The sequence below is a fragment of the Sturnira hondurensis genome, unplaced genomic scaffold (assembly GCF_014824575.4).
Source record: "Sturnira hondurensis isolate 20B ecotype Veracruz unplaced genomic scaffold, ASM1482457v3 Scaffold0021632, whole genome shotgun sequence".
NCBI classification, from domain to species: domain Eukaryota; kingdom Metazoa; phylum Chordata; class Mammalia; order Chiroptera; family Phyllostomidae; genus Sturnira; species Sturnira hondurensis.
Window position 1 is genome coordinate 4,414,338 of NW_028094263.1, and position 19,476 is coordinate 4,433,813.

A 19,476-nucleotide genomic window follows, 5' to 3' on the forward strand; every position below is an offset into this window, starting at 1 on the left:
AGTTCAGAAGGGCTATGTTGGGACTGAGGAGTCCCAGGCCCACACCAGGCCCCAAGCTCAGGGTTCCAGTGCCAGGATGGTAAGTTCCCATAATTTCTGGCTGCAAAAACCAGTGGGGATTGAATCAGTGGAAGAAAATTCTAGAGCCCCAAGCAGTTCCTCTTCAAGAACCCACATACAGATTTACTCAGACTCACTCTCTCTGAGCTCCAGCACTGGGGTAGCAGCTTGAAAGATACCAGTGGCACACAGAGGGCACCTGAAGTATCTGGCATCAAGGTGAGAGCTGGGGAACAGCCTTCTCCCAGGCAGAAAGGCAGACAGAGACCAATGTCCCCTTTCTGAACCCTCTCCCCACAAAGCCAGCAGGCTGGTGCCATATCTGAGAATCCATCAACCTGGCTAATACAGTTTGCCCTGCCCTAGAGATCCCCAGAGACGCCATCCCACCCAACCCATGGGCCCACTCAAGCTGCTTTTCCATATGAGTGGCAGGTCTTGGCTCATGCTTCACAACTTCCTAAAATCCTATGAAAAAAGCAACAGCCAACCTAAGTGAGCCCCAGGCCCCTGTACCTCTTGCTAAATGGTCCCAGGCCTGCACTAGCAGCAGCCAGTCTAAATTCACAGCTTGGTTTCACCTGGGACTCTCCAAACCCAGCACAATTAGCAGCCTTCTCAGATGGCTTTATAGCTCAGGCTGGGTGGTCCCGGGCAAAGCATTGGTGGGAGCTGACCTTGGTCATCACCACCTGGGGAAAACCCAGGGCCTGCACATCCAGTGACAGCTTCGGACCACATCAGAGCACCACCACCCTGCCCCCGCACAGATGATCCTCCATGGAGGGCAGAGGGTTGTGTGTGGTCAGTGGTCACAGCCAGTCCTTGCAGCTGACTGGCCTGGGTAAATCCCTGCCATTGACCTGCCAACAGCAACCAAAACTCAACTACAAGAGGAGGGTGTACTCAGCCCACACAAAGGGCACACCTCAAGTACCCAGCTAGGGAGATGGGCGAGGCTGTACCACTGGACCCTACAGGACACCTACTACACTAGGCCACGCTACAAAGACAGGGAGTCATAGCAGCTCTACCTAATACATAGAAACAAACACAGGAAGGCTGCCAAAATGAAGAGACAAAGAAACAAGGCCCAGTGAAAGAACAGATCAAAGCTCTAGAAAAAGAACTAAACGAAATTGAGGTAAGGAATCTATCAGATGCAGAGCTCAAAACACTGGTTATGAGGATTATCAAAGAACTTAGTGAAGGCCTCAGCAGCATAAAAAAGATCCAGTCAGAAATGAAAGATACACTAATTAGAATAAAAAATAATTTACAGGGAAACAACAGTAAAGTGGATGACCCTGAGATTCAAATAAATGATTTGGAACACAGGAAGTAAAAAATGATCAATCAGAAAAAGAAAAAAGAATCCAAACTGCCTCCCACCCCCGCAAAACAAGGATAGTATAATCAGCTTCTTAGTCCCACTGCCTCTGAGCTCCAGCACCAGGATAAATTCAAGCGATCCAATATTAACATCATAAGGGTGCCAGAAGGAGGAGAAAGAGCTTGATTCCTAGTTGGGGCACATGCCTGGTTTGTGGGCCTGGCCCCTGTTTGGGGCCATGCAAGGACAGCTGATCAATGTTTCTCTCACACATCAATATTTTACTCACTTTCTCTCTCCCTCCCTTCCCCTCTCTCTAATAGTAAATAAATAAAATAAAATAAAGGGTCATTACTCTTCCATAAGCACCTCAGAATAACGTAATATTTTGTTGCAAATGTAAGTGGGGGGGCAAGGATGAATTAGAATCAAGTCTTCAAAAAATAGTACTATAATAAAATAAAATACACTACGTCTTTCACATTCTATGTAACAAGAGGGCAAAGGGAAAATGAGTAAACAAAATCTCATATAGCTAGAAATTGGGTAGGAGAAAATTGTTTCTAAGTGAAACATCCAAAATTTTGATTTATATCTAGAAAATCCAGAGTAAGATTGTTTAACAAAAGAATCAATAAATTGAGCACGGGCCTGCGAACCAGAGGATCGTGGTTCGATTCCCAGTCAGGGCACATACCTAGGTTGCAGGCCAGTTCCCGGCAGGGGACACACGATACATTGTGTCTCCTCAGCAGAGGCAACCATACACTGATATTTCTCTCCCTCTCTCCTTCCCTTCCCCTCTAAAGATAAATAAAATATTAAAAAAAAAAAAGATTTAAAAAGAATATTAAAAGAATATTCTTTTAAAAAGAATATTAAAAGAATATTCTTTTAAAAAGAATATTAAAAGAATATTCTTTTAAAAAGAATATTAAAAGAATCAATAAATTTACAAATTCGGATAATCTAGATCATATATATGTATATAAAAAAGCAGTAAGTCTATAAATTTTTAAGTAGACAAATGATATATACACTCACAGAGAAATATAAAATTAGCATTTAGACTTACCGTAATAGGAGTTCTTTGGGAAGTTTTTTATTGATTACAGCTTCATCACTATTTGAGAACATCTGCAAAAATAAAACATTTTGTTGTTACTTAACATTCTATTATGTTCAACTCAAGCGTTTACAGGTAATCCTCTTAGAAGAGAGGTAAGTATACACTGTATTGTAAGCCAAAGTCATGTGTTCAGAGACTCTTTAGGCTGACAAACTTCTTTGAGACATTTAATTTGTTCTCTTTCTTCAGAGAAAATGAACAGCAGTCAGAAGGATGACACTATGTGCCAGGTACTGTTTTAAGTGTTTTTCATGTACTGATGTACTGAATTTTCATATTATTCCTAATCTTCATTTTACATGTAAGAAAACTGAATTACAAAAGATTTACTTGCTTAAAACCACATAACTACTCAGTTTTAAAATGCCATTTTTAATACCCGGCCAGGGCTCCTTAAATACCATTAAGGGAGAGAACCAATTAAGGAGCCCTGGCCAGGTAGCTCAGTTGGTTAGACCATCTTCCCAACAGGCCAAGATTGAGGGTTTTATCCCTGGTTAGGACACACACAAGAATCATCCAAAGAAATATGTGAAACAACAAATCAATCGTCTTTCTCTCTTTCCAATTAATAAATAAAATTTAAAATAAAATAAAAATGCCATTGAGGAGCATTTTGAGATCTTGCTCCCTGGCATATGTCACAAGTTTGGCTTAAATAAGCTCTTACAAGAATTCAAATAACTAAAAATAAAGAAAATACAAATGTGATTAAGATAAGGAGATTTCCCAAATAAAACTCACATTTACTTGTTTGAGGAGGTGCCCCAAAACCTGGGATAGGGAACACTCCCTTACGAGTTTTATATATCATGCAACAAACCAATAATGCTTTGCAACCACAACCAGATGCATTCTTGATGCGCACAAATGCTCATTTAACCAATCAATCAAAACCATTTCTTCCACACAGGAGATCATGACTATAAGCTTGTCTAGTAAGCTACATAAAAACCAAATAGCTATATCCAATAAAGAGCACAGTAAAAACAGCAAATACACATCATTAAGTAAAATTCAGATGGCTTGACTTCAAAGCAATGAACATTACACCCTGTCAATATCAGACACTTTTCTAGGTGATGAGTTAAAAAAAAAGATGAAGTTATCCCTGTACTTAAGGAGCTCTTGCTCTACAAAGAACATAGAAACAAGCAAATAAATATCTTAATTATTAGCAAAAATGACAAGAAGTATGTGAGAGCAAAAGATGAAACACTTCTAACCATAGGTGATATCTAAACTGGATGTGAGGAAGGCCAGACAGTAACTAGAAAAAGACAAGTAGTAAGATATATAAAGTCATGAAGTCATATATAAGATTCTGGCATTTCATGATTCAAAGTAGAAGTACAGCCCTGGCTGGTGTGGCTCAGTGGATTGAGCGCCAGCCTGAGAACCAAAGCGTCACCGGTTCGATTCCCAGTCAGGGGCACATGCCTAGATTGTGAACCAGGTCTCCAGTTGGGGCCCTGGCAACCACACATGGATGTTTCTCTTCCTCTCTTTTTCCTTCCCTTTTCCTTTCTCTAAAAAGAAATAAATAAAATATTTTTTTAAAAAAACCAAAACTCACAAAGTAGAAGTATCCCCCACCAAAAGTAGAAGTACCATATTTTGTTATGTATAATGCACATTTTTTTGCCCAAAATTTTGAGGGAAAAATAAAGATGGGTGTTATACCTGGATAGTACCTGAAATATCTTGTATTTGTTCTTGTGTTTTATTGTTATTTGTTACATAAAATTTCTTGTGCTATAATATATTTTTAAAAAATGCTAAAATTTGCCTTAGCTGATGTGGCTCAGTGGATTGAGCACAATTCTATTTTCTTACAATAAAAGTAATGGTACTGCCTAACAATCTGACGAGAGAATAATCTGCCTCCCAACAATATCTATGCTTTGGTGGAAGCTACTATAAGAATCATACCCTCTTCTATGACTCTAGATGTGCAAAGAAACAAAACTCACACACGGCTGCTGATCTTTTCCTTGCTTCAGTCTATACAGACTGAATGCTGCTGTCTCTGGGGGAATAGGAAGGTATGTGAATGGAGAAAAGAATATACCGTAACCTGGGAGGGTCTGGGAAACACCAGATGTATAGGACATCCGTCCAGGTTTATATTTCCCTTATCATCCTTCGGCATATACGTACCCTACTCCAAGTTTATAAGAAAGGATAAGACTGGTGGTTCACAGACTGTGGTCACCTGACCAGCAGCATCAGCTTCAAGAGGGACCTTGTCAGAAATGCAGATTCTTGGGCTGTACCCCAGAACTGTAGAATCAGCAACCGGGGGTGGGGAGGAGGTGAAGGGAAAGAGGGACAATCTGTATTTTAACAAGCCCTCCAGGTGACATTGCCTCCTGAAAGTTTCAGAACCAGTGAACTGGATAAAGTAAACTGAGGATCTCAGAACCCAAGGAATTACAGTTCTCACAGATAATCAGAGTATTTTATTATATGAAGTGTCATAGCAATGGAGATTAGAAAACAATCCTAAAAAAAGAAAGAAAAAAAAAACCAATTCTAGAGGTAGATACATGATAATTTCAGATGTTTTCTAGGAAACCCCAGTGGTTTCTGCTCCAGCTGATGGTACTATTTGTAAAATGTTTCACAGAAGCAATCAAATGTATGTTTTAGAGATTTTTCTATTTCAGCTGAATCCAAACTCTCAGTTTCTCATGCAAAATACAACGGGTGGCAAAACTCATTAGATTAAGGCTAAAATGAACTTACAACAAATTTGTGAAAGATTTAAGCTATAATCATCATAGAGGATGTGACTGTTCAAACACGTGACATTCTTAGGAAATCCGGTTGGTTTATTAAAATTTTACTTATTTAATTTTAGACAGAGGAGAAAGGAGGGAAGAGGGAGAGAAACATCAATGTGTGGTTGCCTCTCATGTGTACCCTACTGGGGACCTGGCCTGCAACCCAGGCTTGTGCCCTGACTGGGAATTGAACCATTGACCAATTGGTTCGCAGGTTGGCTGGCGCCCAGTCCATTGAGCCACACCAGCCAGGGCGGGAATCTGGTTTTCTGTTACACAAGGATGAATCATTGTGAATTTTTATAATCTACCCACCAACAATGACAAGGATGTAGTCAGAGAAAAGAACATGAGAGCAAATAGATTGTTCTCTCATTATTTGTTTCAAGATAGGACATTATCCCCTAAAAGAACAGAGACATAGCTATAGCCCTATCTTCTAGGGATAGAACATTCTTAAATTAAAAAAGAAAAAAACCACTTAAATAAGTGATTTGGTTTGTCATACATTAGCACTTATTGTTGCTTTGCATAATACTATAATTGTTTTTCTATAATTATGTAGCTGAAAACACAACTTGTAAACCACTTGTTACAAATTTTAATTACACCATCTAATAAACTTCCTGAATAGTATTTTTTCCTATTAATTTAGCCTTCTTATCATTCTTTGAAATCATTCTTTGAATCTTACTTTGACACATTTTGGGGATTTATTTACTAACATAATAAATTTAAATGCTTAGCAAACAAATAAAACCCAGAACCTTTAAATCCAGGATCTGGGTGGAAAATGACAGGTTGAACAGAGAAAAGAAATAAATACTTGCTCAACAGTGACCCCTGCTGATAATTTAATTGATTTAATAGTACAGTTACCAACTCCAAAAAAACACAAACAAACAAAAAACACCCCCAAAACATTTAAAAGATGTGATCTGTATTATTCGAGCTTTACAGAAGAAATACAAAATTTAATGAGTATTTTGGCAGAGAATACTAGCTATCCCTCAATATCCACTCTCCTCCTCTAGAGTAACAGCACTCCCAATTTTTAGCTGGCACAGGGCTGTGTGGAAATAAGACTTTATTTCCCTTGCAGCTAGATTAAGGCCAGGTTACTAAATTCTGGCTAAAGGAATATAAGAAAAAGTGGTAACTGCAATTTCAGGAGGGTCCTTAAAGAAAGACAGTGTGCCTCTTCTTTACTTTTATTGCTTGAAATGTGGGGTTAGGCCCTGGCTGGTGTGACTCAGTGGATTGAGCACCGGCCTGAGAAACAAAGAGTCGCCAGTTTGATTCCCAGTCAGGGCAGCACCTGGGTTGCAGGCCAGGTCCCCAACAAGGAGCATGAGAGAGCAACTGCACATTGATGTTTCTCTCCACCTCTTTCTTCCTCCCTTCCCCTCTCTCTAAAAATAAATAAATAAAAATCTTTTAATAAAAAAGGTGTATTTTTTTTAAAGATTTTATTTCTTTCCTTTAGAGAGAGGGAGAAAGAGACAGAGAAACATTGACATGCAAGAGATAGATTGAGCCCTGGCTGGTGTAGCTCAGTGGATTGAGCGCGGGCCTGTGAACCACACAATCACAGTTCAATTCCCAGTCAGGGCACATGCCTGGGTTGCAGGCCAGTTCCCGGTTCGTGGCAGGGGACGCACTAGAGGCAATCATACACTGATATCTCTCTCCCTCTCTCCTTCCCTTCCCCTCTAAAGATAAATAAATAAAGTCTTTAGAAAAATTTTTTTTCACATTTTCACAATTCTAAGTTTAGGAGCCATCTTAAAACTAAAATCAAAGCTTTTTGTAGTTTATAGAATAATGGTACATTTTATAAGTCACAGCAACTTTTAATTATACACGTACATAGTAAATTATAACCAATGGAAGAAACACAGAAATAAAATACAATTTAAGGAGCATTTGCTTCTCCTGAAATGGGCCCTGTGCTTTTGCTCATGTTATTTTCTCTAAAGTACCTGTGCAACCAAACTTACCTAATCTGTCAACAGAAACAGATTAATGTCCATTGGACATGCTATCTATGCCATGAAGCCTTTGCCAATCTCCGTAACTGGGTGTGCTCAGTCCTTTTCCTGTGAAACACCAACACATCCCAAAGCTCAGAACCCCAGTTCAGTGCCTCTTATATCAGATTGTAAGCTCCAAGAGGAAAAAGGCCCTGTCCATTTACTTCACAATATAGTAAGCAAGTAACACAGCACCTAGCAATTCCCGAACCAATGAATGCCATTTATACCATAAGGATCCGGAAATACTCTTTGGACTGTAAATTCCCAATGGATTTCCATGTTTTTTTCACTTTATATCTCTACAGTAGAGTGCAAAAATAAACAAATAAATGTTACCCTAAATTTAGTAAATAAGATGCAAATGACATCAGCACAGTAACAAACTGAGTATCATTACAACAAATACTTAAAATATATATGAAGAGACAAAAGATGGAAGACTCAGCTTATGGCCCATTAATTTCAAAGAATATGAACTACTTAAGTTTGTTTATTTTATGTACTTATTTTAATATATTTTATTGATTATGCTATTGCAGTTGTACCATTCCCCCCCTTCATTCTCCTCCACCCTGCACAACCTCTCCCACCTACATTCTCCTCCTTTAGTTCATGTCCATGTGTCATAAGTTCTTTACCTTCTACATTTCCCATATTATTCTTGTTCTCCCACTGTCTATTTTCTACATACCATCTATGCTTATTCTCTGTACCTTTTCCCCCTTCTCTCCTCCTCCCACTCCTGTTGCTAACCCTCCATGTGATCTCCATTTCTGTGGTTCTGTTCCTGTTCTAGTCGTTTGCTTAGTTTGTTTTCATTTTTGTTTTAGGTGTGGTTGTTAATAATTGTAATTTGGCTGTCATTTTACTGTACATGTTTTTTATCTTCTTTTTCTTAGATAAGTCTCTTTAACATTTCATATAATAAGGGCTTAGTGATGATGAACTCCTTTAACCTGACCTTATCTGAGAAGAACTTATCTGCCCTTCCATTCTAAATGAAAGCTTTGCTGGATAGAGCAATCTTGGATGTAGGTCCTTACCTTTCACGACTTGGAATACTTCTTTCCAGTCCCTTTTTGCCTGCAATGTCTCTTTTGAGACATCAGCTGACAGTCTGATGGAATTCCTTTGTAGGTAACTGTCTCCTTATCTCTTGTTGCTTCTAGGATTCTCTCCTTCATTTTCATTCTGGCTAATGTAATTATGATGTGCCTTGGTGTGTTCCTCCTTGAGTCCAACTTCTTTGGGACTCTCGGAGCCTCCTGGAAATCTATTTCCTCTGCCAGATTGGGGAAGTTCTCCTTTATTATTTGTTCAAATAAGTTTTCCACTTGTTGCTCTTCCTCTTCTCCTTCTGGTACCCCTATAATTCGGATGTTGGAATGTTTAAAGATGTCCTGGAGGTTCTTAAGCCTCTCATTTTTTTTGAATTCCTGTTTCTTCCTTCTTTTCTGTTTGGTTGTTTCTTTCTTCCTTCTGGTCCACTCCATTGATTTGAGTCCCAGTTTCCTTCTCATCACTATTGGTTCCCTGTGCATTTTCCTTCATTTCACTTAGCGTAGCCTTCATTTTTTCATCTAATTTGCAACCAAATTCAACCAGTTCTGTGAGAATCCTGATCACCAGTATTTTGAACCGTGCATCTGATAGGTTGGCTATCTCTTCATCGCTTAGTTGTATTTGCTGTGGAGCTTTGATCTGTTCATCGTTTGGGCCATTTTTTTTGTGTGTTGACATGCCTGTAATGTATGAGGGGCGGAGTCTTGGGGGTTCACTAGGGTGGGGCAACCCAGTTGCTGGGTTGTGACACTATATGTGGGGGCAGGATCAAAAAGGGAACAATGGTGCTTGTTCCCTGCTCTCTCGGATTTCTGTACCCTCTGCCGCTTCCCCCAAGCAAACTGGGCCCTTCTGGTGCCGATTCCCGAGTAGATGGGCTTGTGTACATTCTAGGACCCTGTGGGTCTTTCCAACCAACTCTCCTGTGAAGCTGGGAGTCTCTCCCTGCGCCTCAACCCCCACAGGTGTTTTCAAAATGTGTTTTGAGGCTTTATTTCCTGGTGCTGGGACCCTGGGTTGCGTGGTCTGTTTCACTCCCTAGTTTTGCTTGATCTATCTGAGCACGAATGTGGGACTGCCTGGTCAGCCAGCTGCCTGGCGCGCAGTGCCTGGCTTCACAATCCCTGCCTCACTAGGTCTGCCTGTTGCCACCCCACACCCCGCATCTGCACAACCAGGGTCCACCAGCTGCTGCCTTGCACACTGGGGGTGCCTTTTGCGCCTGGTGCCACCACTTTTTGTGCCGAAACCCCTCTCCATCTCTGCTGCCCATCTCTGCCCCTCCTACCAGTCTGGATGAATGTGTCTATTTTATCTCCTTGGTTGTTGTCTGACTTCTATACAGTTCAATTTTCTGTCAGTTCTGGTTGTTATTGTTTTTCTAAATTGCTATTATCTTGGTTGTGTGAGGAAGCACAGTATGTCCACCTATGCCTCCACCTAGGTCAGAAGTTTTATGTATTTATTTTTATTCCTCATTTTATTACAGTTGTCCCAATTTTTCCCCTTGCGCCCGCCCTCCACCTAGCCCACTCTTCTAGGCCACAGTAAATTCCCTCTGCATTGTCCACATCCATGGGTCATTCAAACATGTTCTTTGACTAGTCCCTTCCCCTTCCTTTCACCATTACCCTCCCTCCTCCTTCCTTCCTACAGCTGTCAGTCTGTTCCACGTCTCTGTGTCTCTGGTTCTACTTTTCTCATTATTTTATTTCGTTCATTAGGTCCCAGCTATAAGTGAGGTCATGTGGTATTTTGTTTTTTGCTGACAGGCATATTTTACTTAGTCTCCAGTTCCATCCATGCTGTCACAAAACGTAAGACTTCCTTCTTTTTTTCTGCTGTGTAGTATTCTCTTGTGTTAAATTTGTTTTTTTAAAAAGTTGTAATAACTGCTACATTTCACTATCATGGAATTTTATCTGCATATAGCATTTTTAAATAGCTTCATTATGGTATCACTGATATATAATAAACTTAACTAGCTTTAAGCGTACACTCCAGTAGTTTGCTGTGCAACCACAACAATTCAGTTTTAATAAATTTCTACCATCCCAAAATACTCCTCAGACCCATCTGCAATCAATCCCTGTGCTGATCTCCAACCTCAAGCAACCAGTAATACACTTTCTGGCTCTGTAGATTTTCCTTTTCTGGACATTTAAAAAAAATGGAAATGTAAAGTATATGTTAACTTTTGCAATTGGCTTCTTTTATACTGCATAATGCTTTTGAAGCTCCTCCATATTGTGGCATGCAATACGAATGAATTCCTTTTTACTGTTGAATAGCAGTCCAGTGTACGAAATGTCATATTTTGTTTAATCATTCCTAGCTGACAGGCATTTGGATTAGCACAATCTTCAACCACCCCAAATCAACACATGGCTTTTACTGCATCTTTAAAATATCACAAGTAAGTTAGAAGAATCATCTGGCCCCCTCCTGTTTCTATAGCTGGACAACTCAGATCTTACTCATCAGTTTGTTAAACTATTCCTTTTTCAGAAGCAGATACCATCTAAAAATTTTTCTGATATCCATATTTTTAACTGTTGTGGCTTGCTGAATCAAAGCAGCAGAATTTGATACAAGTTCAATGTTGTTTTCCTTCAAGAATTATTAACTCATCTTTATGGGCTTGAGATACTGAACAAGCATCGCCTTGACCTCATCCAAGAAATTTCTGATTTCAACAAGGTAACTATTGTCCTGAATAAAGATGTTGGTGGGGATGTGAATATACATACATACACCTACCTCATCTTGTAATGGAAGTCCAGTGTAACACCCTTGATCTATTCTGTATGTGATGGCAGGTAGTGTGAATGGTAGCCAGTTCCTTTCTCTCTCCCCACCAGTTGTCAAACCCGAGCCTCATCTCTTTTCCCCAAGGAGACTGAGTTCTACAGTGATGTGACTGAAGTCTCTCTGCAGTCCCTCTGCCTCTGTGGCCTTTCACAGTACTTGTACGTCCCTTCAGAGGGATGTCGACACTTGCTGGAATGTCAACAGTCTGGTTGCTGAGAATGGCCTTCATCCTCACAGTAAATGTGGCAAAAGTGGACTATTACAACCTTTTTACTATTATGAAGAATGCTGCTATGCTCATTGTCCTTTTTCCAATTAGTTTACTTTCAATATTATTTTGTATTGGTTTTAGGTGCACAACATAGAAGTTATTAGACAATTATACACAAGGGGTCTCTCTGATAGTTCCAGTAGCTGACCGGCAGCGTACATAATTACCTCAACATTTCTGACTTACATCCCTGTGACTGGTCTGTAACTACCAATGTGTACTTCCTAACCCCTCACCTCTTTCACCCAGGCCCCTCCCTCTGGCAACCAACAGTCCACTTTCTGTATCTATGAGTCTGTTTTGATTTTGTTTTGTTCTTTAGGTTACACATATAAGTAAAATCACATGGTATTCATCTTTCTCTGACTTACTTATTTCACTGAACATAATACCCTCTAGGTCCAACCATGCTGTTGCAGATTGTTAAGATTTCATTTGATTATTCCCATACAAGTCTTTTGGTTGAAATGTTTTCATGTCTCAAGAACAGAATCTAAGGTGCAAAATTACTGAGTTGTATCAGGTGGTATGTTTATTTTAAACTCAACCTGTTTTGCCAAGCGGTTGTACCATTTTACATTCTCATCAGCAATATGAGGGGTCTAGTTTGTCCATATTTTTACAATCACTTGTTTATTATCTATCTTTATCATTGTAGCCAATCTGATGGTATCTCATTGAAGTTTCAATTCGCATTTTCCCAATTACTAATGTTGCTGATCATCTTTTAGTGTGCTTATTAGCCATTCAAATGACTTCTTTGGTGAATTGTGTATTCAAATCATTTGCCCATTTATTTGGTTTGTCCTCTTACTATCGAGATTTAAGGGCTCTATATGTACAGACCCTTTATCTACTTGTCTGATTTGCAAATATTTTCTTTCATTCTGTGGGTTGTATTTTTTGTTGTTAAGATTTTATTTATTTATTTTTAGAGAGGGAGAGAAACATCAATGTGTAGTTGCCTCTTGTACACCCCCCTACTAGGGACCTGGCCCGCAACCCAGGCATGTGCTCTGACTGGGAATCGAACCGGTGACATTTTGCTTTGTTTGGGGGGACATCCAACCCACTGAGTCATGTCGGTCAGGGCATGTTGCCTAAATTTTTCAGTAATAGCACTGCTGGATATAAAACTTACTTTAAAATATTTATTTTTTTGAATTACTTTTGAAGGAAAATTCACATAAAATACACCATTTAAAGTATACAATTCAGTCACATTTAGACTGTTTGCGATGCTGTACAACTACCACCTCTCTTTAGTTTCAAAATTTTTCATTTCCCCAGCACACCCGAAACTCAGAAGTAATCAGCCCTGAGACCCACCACCCCGCAATGTCCTCTCATCCCCAGGACCTAGCCAACCTCTAATCTTCTTTTATCACTATGGGTATTTCCCTACTGTAGATATTTCACATAAATGGGATCATTCGGTAAGCCTTCAAGTCTGGCCCATTTCACTTTTTATAACATTATGGAAGTTCATCCATACAGTACCATGTCTCAGTAGTCCATTCTGTTTTATGGCTGAATAACATTCCATTGTGCGGATAAACCAAATGTTGTTTATCCATTGTCTGTCAAGGGACACCTGGATTGTTTCTACCTTTTAGCCATTGTGAATACTGCTACTATGAACATTATTTACGTAAAACTATTTTTATGAGTATTTGCATTTAGGTTCTTTTGGTATTGATGTAGAAGTAGAATTTCCGGGTCATATGGTGTATCTATGTCTAACTTTTTGAGGAACTGCCAGATTTTCCCCAGTGCCCGCACCATTTTACATTACCACCAGCAACAAACATGGTTACAAATTTCTCCACCTAATATTGACACTTATTTTCTCCCCTGCTGCCCATTTTAAATTATATATATCCTGGTGGGTGTGAAGAGCTATTTCATTGTGGTTTTGATTTTCATTTCCCTAATGACTGATGATGTTGAGCATATTTTCATGTTTTTGTACATTTACGTATCTTCTTTGAGGAAGTGTCTATTCAAGTCCTTTGCCCTTTTAAAAACCAGATTGTTTTCTTGCAGCTGACTTGTATGACTTCTTTATATATTCTGAATACTAGATCCGTGAGACATATGATTTGCACATCATTTCTCCCATTCTTTAGGTTGTCTTTTCATTGTTTTGAGGGTGTCCTTCCATGTTCTCTTTCCCTACTTTGAATGTCATCCACCTGCTTTCTTGCTTCTGTTGTTACTGATGAAAAGTCAGCCGTTAATTACATTGTTGTTCCCTTGCATATCATTATTTTTGTCTTGCTTTCCAGATTTTCTTCTTTGTACTAGATTTAAACAGTTCAACAACAATGTGTCCAGGTGTAGATCTCTTTGTGTTAATCCTGCTCAGAGATAACTGAGATTTTCGGATGTATAGATAATGTTTTCCGTCAAATTTGGAAAAATTTCACCTGTTATTTCTTCAAATATTTTTTCCTGACACTCCAATTCCTTCTGAAGCTCTTATTACATGTACGTTGGTATATTTTTGTCCCACAGATCTCTGAGGTTCTATTTATTTTGTTTCATTCTTTTCTTCAAAATTTCTACATTCAAGCTCACTGGTTCTCTTTCTATGAGAGCTCCAAATTGCTACTGATTATCTCTAGTGACTTTTTCAGGTATTCTATTTTCAACTCCACAATCTCCATTTAGTTTTTTACTATAATTTCTCTCTCTTTATTGACATTTTCAGTTTTGATGAGTCACTCTTATGCTTTCCTTTAATGATTTAAACCCAATTTCCTTTAGTCTTTGAACATGTTTATATTGGCTGCTTTAAAAGTGGTAATTGACTTCTTTTAGCTACATGATAAAGTACAGTAAGAAATACACTAAAGAGAGAACTTTACAGCTTATAAAAAAATTCTGGATGAAATACAAAAGGCCTAGAACCTGCTCGATTGGAAAACGAAACTATTCCTCATCTTCTGTCTTTCAAGCCAATAAGATTCTCAAAGTTAGAACTACTCTCAGGGTAAACATCAGATCTGGTGGGTGGCTGTAAGTTCCTTTTAAGGCCTCAAAATATTTTAGATTCATGTCCTGTTAACTCTCTCAGCTACATAAAAAGGTCTCTAAGAAAATTAAAGGAATTATTCCTGAGTAGCCTGACATGACCAAAGTAGAGAGAAGTCTGTCTTTAAATGTGTTGTAACGATGCAGCTTTTTGGGACATGGACTAACACAAATCAGATTCACAGAAAATCCCAGAATTTTAAAGAAAGTTGTACTAGCTGTATTAAAAAGGGACAGAGACCACTCAAAATCAAATGAGGATTTAGGCCTCCCAACTTCCTATAGGAAGTAAAGTACACCTAGAAAACTACTGAGCTTCAAAAGCCATTTCTAATGCACAAGGAGAGGCCTCTCAGGAAGCAGTGTTAAAAGCCTGGAATGTGATAACGAGAGTCACAGAGAACAAGGGATACGAGAACCTTTCCCAGGAAGGAGTACTGGGCCCCTATCGAGGCACCTTTCCTGCTCCTGGAGTAGGTCACCCTGACAACACGTGCCCAGGTAGATTTCAGAATTGATACGGACCAACAACTGCCTCGTGTCTCCTGCTATTTCTCCCTTCTAGGGTAAGTGTCTACTGCCATTATTCCACCTCTGTGACAACAGTGTACATGGAGCAGGTAAGTTCATAGGTCTCTGGATCAGGAGGAACTGCACATGAGAACCCTCATCCATCTTTGAATGTTTTGCAGAGAACAAGTTACAGGTCTTTACATTTACTTATTTTTGAATTAAACTCTGGAGGTTTGGGGAAGGGATATTTTGCATGTGATAAGACTATAACTCATTGGAGCCAGAGGGGAGACTGCAGTAGGACCTTATAATAAAGGTCCCAAATTAATCTTACCTCCTTGTGTCAATGGCCTTTTGCAATAGAATTTTGCTGCATCTCTCTTCAAAAGGCAGAGTCGGTTTTCCCATTTTTCGTATCTGAGTTAATGTGGTGACTTGTTCTGACCAAAAGATTGTGGGGAAATTAATACTGTATGATTTTCAAGGCTAAGCCTTAAGAGACACTGAACTTCGCCCTCTAGAAACATTCCTGCCACCACATAAGAAAGCCCAGGACAAACTTCTTAATGATGAGACCATGTAGGAAAGACTTACCCGCTGACAGTGAGACACCAAGGTCTCGGGCTGTAAGCAAGACCATCTTAGATATTCAAGTCCCAGTCAAGCTACCAGATGATTGCCCTTTTCCAGTGACCAGCAGAAGAACTGCCAGACTAAATAACTGTTTTAAGCCACTAAGTTTTAGAGTGGTTGTTAACAACGAAAGCTACAAAAACAGATTCTATGTTTAAAAAGTTTATGACTCATGATCTAAATTTCACAGATTTGAATAAAACCGAAGACATACAAAGATAGACCACAACATTAAGTCAAATCTTTCGGTGGGAGAAAACTTTTAGTAAGAGAGGAAGGATGAATTTTTTATAAAGAAATCCAGCCAGGACTGGTATGGCTCAGTTGGCTGGACGTCATCTTTGGAAGCAAAAGGTCACTGGTTTAGTCCCCCGTAGGGGTGTGCGGGGTGTGCGCGAGAGGCAACTGATAAATGTTTCTCTCTCACATGGCTGTTTCCCTCTCTTTTCCCTCCCTTCCCCCGCCCCCCAAAATCTTTTTTAAAAACACAAAAAATTATTAAAAATGAAAATCCCAAGTTGAAGTTTTTTAAACTATTTTTTTCTATAAGTAATTTTTACTGATTATGCCATTCCCTAACTAAGCCAACACCAGATGTTTTTCTGATTGGTTGGTTTTCTTGCCAGAGTCTAAAAGGAAAAACATTTTTGTATGGCTAAATAAACATAAAATAAAAAAGCCTGCAATTCCTCCACTTAACATCTTGCCCCTAAGAGAAATATAACTGCTTTTTAGAAGAAAACTACTGCCAGCGCATTACAGTCTTATGACTCAATTTACCCTAAGAAAGAAATCCCTAGATAAAACACCAAGGAAGGGATACATTTAGAAAACAGACGCATTACTTAATAGGTCAAACTTCAGGCTTTGGACACCTCTAACATCTGACTCAATATTCCAAGCTTTCTTTTATCCCAACTTCTGTTTACTTAACCAAAATCTACTCCCATTACCAAATCATTGCTCTCAGTCTAAAATAAGCATACACTTTTATTCTGTTCTCTGTTGAGCATCTCTTTCATTTGCTAACTTTTAACTGTACCCAGTAACATTCTAGGGCCTTGAAGACTCCATGAACTTGACGAATCACTGGGTACGATGGGAATTCATTTTGGGCGCTGCTCATTCCTGGAATTTGTGAAAGAAATAGGGGCTATGTAATAAATCTGACAAGTTCAGTGACTGAAGTAAAGCCACAGTGATCTGATCATAAATACCTCACTGGGCAGGTCCCGATGGGTAGTCACACCCTGGGCCTGTAACTTCTTTAGTAAACCTCTCTTTGTCTTGAGCAAGCTCTGTCCATTGTTCTTGTGCATCTAGGTTACATCTTTGAAACGCCAGAAAAATCCTCTTTTTCAGACCCCCTGAGGCATGGCCACCCTCAAGGGAACACATGATCTTATTGCCTGCATACCGTTCCAATACACAGTAGTTGTTACTGATCTTGGACTCACCAGTGTAAAAGTAAGTCTCTGCATTTTACTCTTTACTCAATGAAAGGGATTTCCCTGCCTTGCTCTCTCACCTCCTTAATCTACCACCAATAGAGTCCTTCCCTCCTCTGATTCCAGATGTATAAAAAGAACCGCAAAAGTGCCAGTCTCCAGAGCACTTTGAGATCTTGCTTCCAGGTCCAGGCATGTTTTCAGTTTGGCTGAAATGAACTCTTTAAAGTTCTACAAGTATGAAAGTCCCTGCACTGACAAAACCTTCCATGCCCTACTGAAAACTTCTTTTGAAGTTTGAAGTGAAACCAAGGAATTAAAAATTCAATGTAGTGATATAATTACATGTCCTTCCCTCTCCTCTTCACTCTCCCCAGTCCCTCCCCACCTAAATACACACTAATAAAGAACTAAGAGGCAAACACTGCAAGCCACAATGGGATTTGACTCAGGAATAGTAGGTAATGAGCTGAATTTCATATTCCAAAATGCCACAGGGACTGGTAAATCAAGGGAAAGCAGGGTTGGTTTCCTTATGTACAAATTCTAGTCCATGTGCCAGAAACCGAAAACTGGAAGAATATGTGGAATTTTCTAAGACATATGTCAGACAGTAATTTTACAATTCACTCACAAACACACATTCTAAGTCATCTTACTGCTACAGAAAATATTTCTAAAGCAATAGTATTTTAATGTAGCCATGCTACTTATTCGTAGAAAAACCATTCCCTTATTTTAGATAAAAGACAAATAAAGTACACAGTAGCTAAGATTTTCAAAATAGCATCCTGTTCTTTAGAAAACACTATTTCTTAGATATTAATACCCCCCCTCCCCGCTCTCTGCCTTGTCTTTTTGTTTGCTTTCTCATTTTGGAGGCTTTTTTTCAACTATGGTTATCCTTAGCTTTCTGTTCCTATTCATGGCATTAAGAAGCAAAACGGAAGTTCACTGTGCTTTTCAAAGACCCAGTGGTGCGTATGTATATTACGATTTAATTCCTTGGCTCAATGCCCCTATCTTGTTCATGCGATGTTCCTGGATACAGAACCCTCAGCTTCCACTTTCCTGGAGGGAAAAAAGAAATCAATCCCTAGTTTCCTAGATGGAGAAGAAATAGTGTGCATAGGATTCAACCACTTAATATAAAACTTTCAGCCATTACCTACTTTGAATCTGAAGCCCCATTCTGTCCTTTGAAACTTTCGGCTACTAAATGCTGAGTCTTTTGAAAAATTTTGTAGCATAAACTTGCTTGTCCCTGAAGACAATCCAGGGTGTACCTTCCTCCACTTGGCTAAGTCACTTATCACTCATCAATCCATTTTTTATCATCTAAAAATAGTTGAAATTTCTCATCTAAAGATCATAGTTTCTTCTTCCACTAATTTCTATCCTTATGGCCTTATGCCTGTTTTTATTCCTTTATTATAATTTCAGTGCTTTGAAAAGGAAACAGAAATATAGAGTCAAACCTCCATATTTAACCAAAATCCTCATGCAGGAGTTTTAGATGTTTTAGGTAAAATCATAAATAATGTTCACTAAATGTGTGGAAACCACAAGACTCATGATGAAAAATAAGAACTTGAACAACAGAATGAGGACTCAACATGACTTTGAAAGGACAGTATCAAGAGGAACTAAACAGAAACTAAGCAATTACCAGTTACAGAAATACAAAACAGGAATCTTGGTTTCACAAAAAACTTACGGAGTTCTAGTTTATCAAGAGTCAATTATGTAACTTTATGTAACACTTCAAAAGCAAAAAAAGGTATAATCTTAGGCTACATTAATGAGAAGCAAAGGCTCAGACCAAGGGACAAAACTACCCTCTTCTATATCCTGAGCGGTTGCTAACAACTGTGACACCACCACTAAGTATCATGTAGAAGATGGACCCCAAGATACTTGGAGGTTCTAAAACTAAGTCCTGGGGAAAATGGTAAAGACAAGAGGAATACTCAAAGTCTGGAATGAAAGAACATATTGATCATTTGATCAACTGCCCTTTAGAATCAAGTAATTCTAAATTATTCCAGACAGCCAACACAGAAGAATGGAGACAATCTGTATTAAGATGGATTTGGCTTAAATAAATCTGTAAAGCTGTGAGCTCTCCCCACTACTGGTCAGTCAGCATTCCCAGAGTCAGAGATGTCAGAGTCGATTCTGCCATTGAGAAGGAGCTTGAACTAGATGACATTAAGTTCCGTACCACCAAGAGAACCAACGGAACAAAGGAACCAAGAGACAAAAAGGTCATTATATAATGCTAAAGGGGTCAATTCATTAAGAAGATAAAGCCATTTTAAATATTTATGCACCCAACACTGGAGCACCTAAATATCT

At 39.1% G+C, this 19,476-nt stretch overlaps 1 protein-coding gene across 1 annotated transcript in view; it reads right to left on the reverse strand.

Moving 5' to 3' along the window:
• FBXL20 (F-box and leucine rich repeat protein 20) overlaps positions 1-19,476 on the reverse strand; it is a 90,018-nt gene that overhangs the window by 44,236 nt on the left and 26,306 nt on the right. Inside the window, exon 2 of the mRNA XM_037033188.1 lies at positions 2,469-2,530. Within this exon, the coding sequence (XP_036889083.1) occupies positions 2,469-2,530 (62 nt within the window). The remainder of the gene's footprint in view (positions 1-2,468; positions 2,531-19,476) is intronic.